The 10,596-nt window shown below is 35.6% G+C and overlaps 1 protein-coding gene across 1 annotated transcript; it reads left to right on the top strand.

Moving 5' to 3' along the window:
* Positions 1-4,200: 4,200 nt before the first annotated feature.
* On the top strand, positions 4,201-9,178 carry LOC117974112 (uncharacterized). Its single transcript, XM_059005097.1, has 10 exons — positions 4,201-4,540; positions 5,160-5,735; positions 5,916-6,168; positions 6,304-6,629; positions 6,873-6,957; positions 7,121-7,255; positions 7,507-7,664; positions 7,794-7,902; positions 8,154-8,397; positions 8,549-9,178. The coding sequence occupies exons 2-10, from the start codon at positions 5,160-5,162 to the stop codon at positions 9,048-9,050; spliced, it is 2,388 nt and encodes a 795-aa protein (XP_058861080.1). The 5' UTR covers positions 4,201-4,540; the 3' UTR covers positions 9,051-9,178.
* The last annotated feature ends 1,418 nt before the right edge of the window (positions 9,179-10,596 follow it).

Below are 10,596 nucleotides of genomic sequence, written 5' to 3' on the forward strand. Positions count from 1 at the left end.
ACCACCAACATTGTACTGTATTTCAAATGCCCCAATAAAATTATTATTATTATTATTTGTTTATTTAACAGACGGCTTTATCCAAGGCGACTTACAGAGACTCGGGTGTGTGGACTATGCATCAGCTGCAGATGGTTACAAGCCCTTTGCTTTAACCACTGGACCACACAGCCTCCTATATTACACAATATGCTCCACACTTGTCAAGACAGTTGATTCTATCAGATATATTGCAGATATATTGCCATGGAAAATGCAGAAGTAGTATATAGACTAATGCAAGTTAACATCCTATTGAACGTGGCACTTACCAGACCTTAAACAGAGCAGATCGTACAATGATCAGAAAATGCACTGCTAAGTACAAGAAGACTAATGTTTAAGTTGGCTGTAATTTGATTTACTGTAAATTCCTTATTTCAGGAATTTTACAATTGTACACCCATACAAGGTGTAATTTATGTTCATACTGATTTGTGGGGAAAACTATCCCTATTTCTAATTATAATTGTTGGCAGTGTAAACATTCTCCTTTTGGAATCTATCTGGTATGTATTCAAATCCAATGACAGAACGACTTGGCAAATCAGAAATGTACAGATCATGCCACATTGCTATTCAGAGCTTGATCTAAGGTAAGGAATTCTCTGAAAGCAGCTGTTTACAATACCTTTTTAATACATTGTTCTTGTTATAGAAACATGTGTTTATTTCACTCATGAGTAAGGCAGCAAACAACACACTTGATCATTGAACCATTCTCGGAATGATTACAGTACTCTGTATTCTTACTGTCAGTTACTCAGTAAAACCTCTACATAAACCATATGGTAACCTAACATATTGTACTGTAAGTTTAAAATAATATTTCATATTGAATTTAACACCATAAGTAAATAGTTTAAAGAACTGTAATCAATTAAGGCAGTACAAAATGATTGTCATCACTTTACATGTGTTAAATGGGTCCTTATTTAATAGCAGAAGGTGATAAGATTGTTCCTATAACTCTTATAGTGTCGTTATAGATTAAAAGATGATGTACATGAAATATTTTAACAAGCCATCAGATGTTTCTGCAGAGAGTGGAGATTAAGGCAGAACGCTGTATAGTTAAATGACACACTTACGGTTCATAAAGCATAGCTAACTGGTCTAGAGAAAAATGACATCGGAGCCTAGAGGTATGCATTAACAGATGCTGTAACTGAAGAAGATTAAAAGGAATACCATACTCAGTTGGCAAGGAAGATTAATATGCAATTAGGTTTATAGCCTTCAGAATGGTGTAACATTTAAAGATCACAAACTAACCCACTTACTAAATAAAATAATTAAAACACATTTTTTAATATTATACTAATGTTAATGCAACCTTTTTTATTTTTCACTCTTGTTTTTTTTGTATCACATAATGGAGCATTGAGGGGTATCCTCCCAAGGCTCTTTAGGGTTATGAAGGCATCATATCTTTGGATGTTTTTACTGAGTTTCAGTATGATACACAAAAGGTGCAGAGGACCAGACTTGTCCAATCACTTGAATTGCCTCTTGTAACAAATGCACATGTCTAAAATCCAGGTTTCAAGTTCCTAACATATAGCCTTCACTAACCAAGCCGAACTCATTCAAAGGTTGTTCACCATTACCACCATTAAAAACTCCATATTGTCTTTCATCACAGTTAGAAGATTGGTTCTCTAGACATATCTAACAATGTAGTGTGACATGAGAGTCTGCACAGTACCCCTTTTCATCAGGGACCCCTGCCAGGATGAGAATTCACAACAATGAACACACAACTACTTCATTTGGCTTTTGGCATAGATGCCATTGTTTTATTTTGGGGTGAAGGCAGGAGGAACAACAAAACAACAACAAAGTGCAGGTACTCATGCTTGTTCGAATATATCCTAAAAAAAAGAGATGTAAAATTGTATTAAAAAAAACTGTGCTATGAAAAAACGATACAAAAAGGTCTAAGTCAAACAATGCATAGGGGCTAAAAATACCCCTCTTTTTTTTTTTTTTTTTTTTTTTAATCTAACAGGCAGTACTCAATAATAATAATAACTTGACCAGACCTGGCCATGCTACAGCGATAGCCTTGGATTAGAATATATATCCCTGTTTCTTTTTTTATATATATATATTATTATTACTTATCCTACAATAATATATTATGTGTGCTTGTCTATTGTGTTTCTGTCTAGATTAATTACCACGATCTATTCCAGAAAAATATTTTTCAGGCAGCTAGCTTATACCATCTCCAGGTTTTGTAGCTATCTATCTAGTTCATTAATTAATTGATAGATTAAATAATTTAACAATATCTAGAATTTCCTAGCTAACTACAGTTACATTACATTTATGTGCAGCCGCATCTGTCATACTTGCAAATTGTTCCCACTTGTCTCCGCCTTTAACGCAAAGAGTTCAGGGACTTCAGCACAAAAACACTTCTGCAGAAGTCAACTGTTTTCTACACTCAGTCAAAGGGTGCAGTGAAGGGCACATAAAACACCCTTCACTCGTTCCCTAAGGAATTGGGACAACCCTTAAGGTGGTGAACATAGTACTTTTGGCCCTCAAGGGATGGTAACGAGTGAGCAAGGGTGCCCTTTTTTCCCAAAACCGATGAGGTGCATTATGGGAATCCAAAGAGTTCCGGTGGCGACTTTTCTCCTATATCTATAATTCTGCTTCATTTCCTATTCAAAGCTTTCTCTTTTGAAAACGACTGCATTTTCTTAGCAAGATTCACCTGGATTTGTTTGGAGACACCCCTCCTCAACTCACACGTGTTATTATTTCTACGATCTATGTTTTCACTTGGCCTGACAAGGACTCTTTATTGCCAAAGTGCTGTCCGAAATTGCTGGCTCTAATGAATATTCATGAGCAGACAAGGCAAGGGCGTGGTTTGATCTTTGGCTGGTTGTCAGTGATGGGATAGGCAGCGATCGAGAATGAACGAGATTGGCGGCAACTCAGTTCTTCAACTTTTTTGAAAGTGGGTTAATTAGGTCTATTTATTATTTATAGTGAATGTTGAATTTAAATCAAGGGAAGTAGTGTTAAAACTTTACAATGCATTAGTAAGACCTCATGTAGAATATTTGTTCAGTTCTGGTCACCTCGTTAGAAAATTGAATCTATGCAGTCTTGAACAAAGAAGACTACGCAGTGATCTGATTCAGACATTAAAAATTCTAAAAGGTATTGACAATGCCAACCGAAGGAACTTTTTCGACCTGAAAAAAGAAACAAGGACCAGGGGTCACAAATGGAGATTAGATAAAGGGGCATTCAGAACAGAAAATAGGAGGCACTTTTTACACAGAGAATTGTGGGAGTCTGGAACCAGCTCCCCTGTAATGTTGTTGAAGCTGACACCTTCAAGAAGCTGCTTGATGAGATTCTGGGATCAATAAGCTACTAACAACCAAACGAGCAAGATGGGCCGAATGGCCTCCTCTCATTTGTAAACTTTCTTATGTAAAGTACTTCAGAAATCATACAAACTTTTTGTTTTTTTTTAAACACAATATTTCGTTTTTTATTTTTTATTATTATTTTTTTTATGTAAAGTATTTTTTTATTATGTATTCTGCTTAGGGATACATGAATAAAAATGTGTTATTCTATAACCCAAAGGACCTTACAATACTTCCTGAAAGTTTTGTTGAAAAATATTGATGTTTGGGCAAATTACAAGACATTGTTTCACCTGAGTGATTGCAATGACATAATACACTTTTATTCTCAGGGTCTTTATAAGCAATAATGAACGCTACTCTCGATTATTTTCTCAAAATAAATATTTATAAATAAAATAAATGATTCATTCCATTATTATGAGTAGTAAGAAAAATGTACCTAATAACTTTAATTAAATGTATTCCTCCATGATTCACAAAAAAATGTTTGAAAAAGTTGATAAATGTAATTCTCTACAGGAGTTTAAACATTGTTACATTTTCTTTGCACACAGTACAGTACCTATGTTTTATTTCTATCCCAAGTTTAAATCGTCTGATTTAGCGTCCTCCTCCATACGAAGCTATAGAGCCAGAAGATTTCTAGTAAAAACACAAAACAAATGTTAAGTTAATTATACATATTTTTTGTCCACTGCAAAGGTGCAGAAGTAAAAAAATGTACAAGACCCAAAGTATTGTGTATTGCACAGGGCTGCCAACACACACGCACTGGCCGTGAGACTCACACATTTGAGCATATTCTCACGCTCACACGCATTGGTAAAAAAGTGTCACGCAATTTTTGGGGTCAGTTTCTAACACTCTTCTTGGAAGACACTGTAACTGAATGGCTGCACGTGTAATGTTTTTATTTATTACTGCTGAAAAGTCAGAGTGTCGCCGGAATGAACCACCTTGCTAACCAGTCAGGGGTTCGCGGGAAGAATTGTAACAGTCCATCACAAGTCCTCCGCGAGCTTAAGCAGCGGCGAGCGGGAAATGCGACAGAGACAGCAGTGAGAGGTGCAGATACAAACCCCGGTACAGCTTGAGAGGTAGGAAAACGGTTACACACAATTTTTTTTTTAATCTTCTTAAGATTTGTGCTTATCTGATCATCCGTGATTATTTATGATGCTAATAATTATGCGTTGCTTTGAAGTTCATAGATATAGCTAGTATCCTTCGCTGCTATTATAAAATCAGATTAATGACATCAATTGTAATTTTAACAAAAAACTTTATTATAGTTTATTTATATTATTCGTGGTTAAGTTCAAATTGCTTTGATGATGGTCTGTCTGCTTTGAGTTCTTTTTGACAGATAAACTGTTATATATAAATATATATATATATATATATATATATATATATATATATATATATATATATAAAAGCATTCTAGAGCTCGATGTTGAATGATTTATAAATATGCAAATATCCGTTACTGAAATTATAGACCAGGAGTATTATTATTAATACGATTGTTGTTGTTATTATTTATTAATTTGTCAGACACCATTTTCAAATATAAACTAAATAACTGTCTAAATAAAAACTGTCTAAATGAATAACTTTGAACTGTCTAAATAACGAATTGCCACACTCCAGTGTTTGATCTCTTAACTGAGCACTAGACACCGATACAAAAAAAGTGTGTTTTTTTTTTTACAGATGAGTAAATCAAACAAGCCAAACCATGCAAAGGGCTCTAGAAGACAGCAACAACCCAAAGTGTGTCCACCAGGATCAAAGCGAAAAGTACCAGAGAGCCAAAAACTGACAGCCTTCTTTGGCCTAGGAAGGCTTGACACACCACTGTCACCAGAACCTGGTCATGCTGATGTACCTGCTGAAAAGGCAGCCAGGATAGAGTGTGTAGGGGAAGATTCAGCTGATGGGACAGAACCAGATGACTCTACAAAAAAGTCTGTGCCAGCCAAGAAGTCAAATTCTTCTGGAAAATCAAGAACCAAATGTGGGGCAGCCACTTATAAATCCAAATTCCAGCCCGGGTGGACAACAGAATGGCCCTTTATTAAGAAGGGACTCACGCAGCATCATTTTTGGTGTGAGATTTGCAGAACTGAGAATGCTTGTTACCATAATGGCCATGCAGATGTGGAGCGTCACATAGAGAGCGAGTCACACCAGAGGAAGGTCAAGGCAGTGGAGCAATCGCAGCAAATTACCAAATTTACAGTGAACACAGCTCCAAAGGTGGATAACATGACACAACTTGAGGCGAAGGTATGAATGAATAACTTCTTTAACATTTTGTTTTTCCAAAATTATTTTCTTCTTGTACAGAAGATATTGGCAAACACATTTGACTGGTACTTTTCCCATTTGTTACACTGGAAGACTAACCACAGAAACAGCTTTTTGTTCTGACTGTAAAAGTATTCTTTTTTTATACTTTGTTTTCAGGCACGACGAGCTGAGATCAAAGTTGCTGTGACGATGGTAAATCACAATGTCCCCCTTGCAGTTGCTGACCACTTCAGCCCACTGATGAAAGAGTGTTTTAAGGATTCAGATGTGGCACAGAGATATGGTGCTGCAAGGACCAAGACTACTTGTATTATCAACAGGGCGATAGCACCATACCTTCATGATGAGCTGGTCAAAAAGATGAGAAACAGGCCATACACCTTGTCAACTGATGGATCAAATGATACAGGTACATCTCATTTTAGAGAAAAGAAGGACTTTTAATGATTTTCATTAATCCTAGTTTTTGATTAAATGAAGCACAATAACTGTGATGTTTGTATTTATCCACAGTTTATTTTTTTTATCAATTCATTTTTTTTAGGAAGGGAAAAGATGAACCCATTGACTGTGAAGCTGTTTGATGTAGACAGGGTGGAACACATGTTCCTAGATATGTGCATCACAACTGGCACTAATGCTGCCACAGCAGAGACCATTTTTGAAAAAATGGACAGTGTCCTCAAGAAGGATAACATCCCATGGCAAAACTGTGTAGGTCTGTCAGTGGACAATGCCAATGTGAACATGGGTGTCTGTAACTCTATCAAATCAAGGATATTAAGCATAAATCCGACTGTTTATGTCCATGGTTGTCCTTGCCACATAGTTCACAACAATGCCAGTGCTGCTGGGACTCATTATATTGAGGTTTGTACCGACACTTTATACTGATGATATGCATTAAGTTTCAATTCCTTCAAGTTTCACTGTATCATTTAGAGGATTCAAATTAGTGTAAACAATCTAGTTAGAACCTGATAATTATAGAGTGATAATTTTCTGATAAAACAAAAATAATTATGCACAAGAAAAAACAATAATTTAAAAAGATATGTAGATAGAAAACTTTGGCTTAAATTATAAATGTTGAAATTAAATTTCCTATTTCAGTTGTCAGACTTTGATGTGGAGGATGTGGTTGTAGATATTGGATACTGGTTCAAAGCAAGCACAAAGAGAAAATGTAGACTGGATGGTAAGAGTTTTTCATAATATAATAAGCCTTTTTGAAATGATAACAATAAATCATGAAAAGCCAGTCTTTACCAGCACACAGTTTCAGGCAATAGAAAAAAGTTTTTTCCTAGTTGTATAAAATGCCACTATCACAGCATTTTAAATTTTTTTTTTTTTTTCAGAATTCTGTGTGTTTTGTGATACTGAGTACATGGCTGTCATAGACCATGTTTCCACACGGTGGCTGAGTCTGGAGACGGCAGTAGTCCGCATTCTACAGCTGTATCGAGCACTTGTCAGCTACTTCAAGTCTAACAGTGAGTACTAATTAGGCTTGCCACCCGTTCTGGTTTTGCCTGGATTGTTCTCTTTTTAAGGCTGCTGTCCCGGGAAATCTCTAAGACTTCCCGGGACATTAAATATTAAATATACTTAAAAGTATACTTTTTTTTTTGTACAAAATGACTCTGGTGGCAGGTGACAACCCTAGCTCATCCACCTAGATATTTAAAATGCCAGTTGCATCTTGCTATAATGCTTGATATATCTTTGTCTCTGTCATTTACAGTTGAGAAACAAGCCCGCTTTAAGAGGCTTAGGAAGCATTTTGAGGATCCAATGACAGAGGTACACCTCTTATTCTACCAGGCCACACTGCCTGTCTTCACAGAGTTTAATTTACTCTTTCAGCGCCAAGAGCCATCTGTGTATCTTCTCCATGGACAGGTAAATATATAATATTCTTCACTTCTTTCCACAACATTATAATTAAAGTTGTATAATTAAATAATGATTTGTTTTGAACATTTTACCATTGTATTATTATTAATATAATTTGTGATTTTTTTTTTTCAGATGAGGTCTTATGTTAAGAAACTCATGTCCAAGTTTGTTACCACAACTGCAATAAAAAATGCTGATGTGTGTGAAGTTGAGTATAAAGACAAACAGAACCAGGTGGCAGGTATGTGCTAAAAATAGAAATCTATGTAAAAATAATTTTAAAGATGTGGAATTCAAAGGCAGGTATTAAAAATATTTGAAAAGATTAATTTCTAGGAATGTTTACTGTTGATGTTAATTACTCTTTTGGGTAATCTTAAACTTTGTAAAACAATGTCAAACTGAATCTGACTATAACAAAATAAAAACTTGCATAAAGCAATAAACACTAAAGGGAACAATATATTTATTCTAAGTTTTGTTATTAACTAGATCACAAGCTTAATGTTGGCTGGACAACAAGAACAACCCTCAACCGTCTGCATGAAGCTGGTGAGATCAGTCAGTACCAGGTAGACAACTTCCACAAGGCTGTGAGGGCATTCTTTGTTGCAGCTGTTGACTATGCCTTTAAGAAGCTGCCCTTCAAGGAGCCAGTCCTTGAACATTCACAATTCATTGACTTTCAACAGAAGATGGACTGTGATGTGAATGATGCCCTATACTTTGTGTACAGGTATGCTTCTTAGATTCATGGTAATGTATTTACTAAAGATAGCAACACAGGAAACAGATACAATGTTTTAAAAAAATGATAAAACATGTGAAAGAAACAGAAAAGTAAAGGGTTTTTAATTATATAATGTCTTTCAATCTAAATATTTCAGGTTTAGTCATCTGCTTCCATATGGAGATCCCAAAGAACAGGACAAGTTGAGTGAGGAGTTCCTGGACTATCAACTTATGGAGGAAAAGGACATTCCCAGAAGCATTTGGGAGCAGGCGGTGAGCAGAGTCAGTGAGCAGGAGGTGTACCACAGGATGGATAAAGTGTGGGCACACATGGCCACAATCAAGAGTCCAGTAACAGGAATGCCTAAGCTACCCATGCTGAGCAAGGTGGCACAACTAATTCTAACCCTGCCACACTCTAATGCTGATGCAGAAAGAGTTTTTTCAATGATTGGACTAAACAAGACTGACACACGGAATGCTCTGGCCTTGGAAGGCACACTGTCTTCTATAATGACAATAAAGATGTCCGGTATGGAGCCCAACTGCTTCAAGTATGAGCCCCCAGCAGAAGTAATCAAGGCCTCCAAGTCAGCTGCTTCCAGTTACAACCGTGAACATGCAGCAGCTTCAAATGCTGGCTCAGAATGCACCTAAGGTAATGATTTTCCATCTTTTAAAAAAAAATGTCTATTTGTTTTGCAACTAAGTCACTCACAGCACTTCACCGCGCGCTAAAATTGTACTTGTTCAAAAGTCTCACTCAAACAGTTTCCTAAAAGTTGGCAGCCCTGATTGCATGTGATACATATTTACATACTACTTTCTTAATGGTGGAAAAATATCTTAAATTAAATTTAAAGATTTTTAAAAAGACTGAAAACAGCATAACGTACCCGATTTGAACAGGCACTTCCGTGTTTTCAATGCGGAAGTTGTTTAGAAGTTGTTTAGGTATGCGCGAAAATAACACTAAATAACAGTACACCGGTACCCAATGCTAGTTGCTAGTTCATCAAAATATAACATGTACAAGTGTCAAATGTTGCTACCATGTCGAAATCTGTAGCAACATTTCCTTTACACATTATTTATTTATTTATTTATTTATTTATTGGTCAAGTTAAAACAATCCAACAATTCATCTTGGTGGTTATATATAGAGAGTAGTTTGAAAATATTTGTGTGTGTTTGTATATATATATATATATATATATATATATATATATATATATATATATATATATATATATATATATATATATATATATATATAAATGTAATATAATTAACATTACTTATTTTTAAACTGATATCAACAACATGATTGGAATTCACACCAGGACATACAGTATCTATAATAATAATAATAATAATAATACCTTTGCAAAACAATTTTACAAAGGTGTACTTAAGGGTTACGTAGTGTCACGAAAAGGCTACGTTTCAATGTAAAAAATTTGCAGACAGCGTATAGTCAGCTTTTTATCTTTTGCTTTTCTATTTAGAAAATGTACCTAGCTGTATAGTATGCTTTGCAATTCGTTAACACCAGCTGTCTGTATTTAATAAAACTAATTATTACATGTGGAGTAAAATGTAACTTTACAAAACTCGTACTTTCTCATGTGTGTCCTGCGTCTTAAGGAAAATAAAATCAGGGCATGAGCAGTGCAGGGGGAAATAGTCTGGGCATGTGCAGTACGCAATGTAGGAACCTTTTATAGGTAGCAGAAATTGACGTGACACCGGTGTAGAATGTGGTACATGCACGCCTATGTAACGTCAGAAAGTGGTATGCTGTCACGTTGAAAGTGGTACGCTGTCAGATTTTGGTACAGGTGCAATCAATGATCTGATGGGTGTCAAATAGAGGTACATTTACCATTAATTATACTTTTTTTCTTTTGCAAACTTAAACTAAAACACTACTGAGAAAATGTCTAACTAGAGCAGCAAGATACATCATATAAATGCATAAAGAATGCATCAATGAAGAGCTGCCAGCGTTCAACAACAACGTCAAGAACCCAGCCCTGTGTAGCCCATTAGATATAACATCTTGTTACCCAGTTTTACAGCTGAGCAGTAAAGAGCATGGCAGTTAAAATGCCAAGCCCCAGGTGACAAACCGAATTACTCAGCACATTGATATGACAGGAATTCCATTTCTATTGCACATCAACCATATTATTACTATACA

The sequence above is a fragment of the Acipenser ruthenus genome, chromosome 2 (assembly GCF_902713425.1).
Source record: "Acipenser ruthenus chromosome 2, fAciRut3.2 maternal haplotype, whole genome shotgun sequence".
NCBI lineage: Eukaryota > Metazoa > Chordata > Actinopteri > Acipenseriformes > Acipenseridae > Acipenser > Acipenser ruthenus.

What these genes read in the sequence shown, in the direction of transcription:
- LOC117974112 (XM_059005097.1), top strand. Translation starts at nt 5,160, where the DNA reads ATGAGTAAATCAAACAAGCCAAACCATGCAAAGGGCTCTAGAAGACAG. An exon ending in GAGAAAATGTAGACTGGATG is followed by an intron (nt 6,958 to 7,120) that starts GTAAGAGTTTTT and finishes TTTTTTTTTCAG; the next exon opens with AATTCTGTGTGTTTTGTGAT. An exon ending in TGTATCTTCTCCATGGACAG is followed by an intron (nt 7,665 to 7,793) that starts GTAAATATATAA and finishes TTTTTTTTTCAG; the next exon opens with ATGAGGTCTTATGTTAAGAA.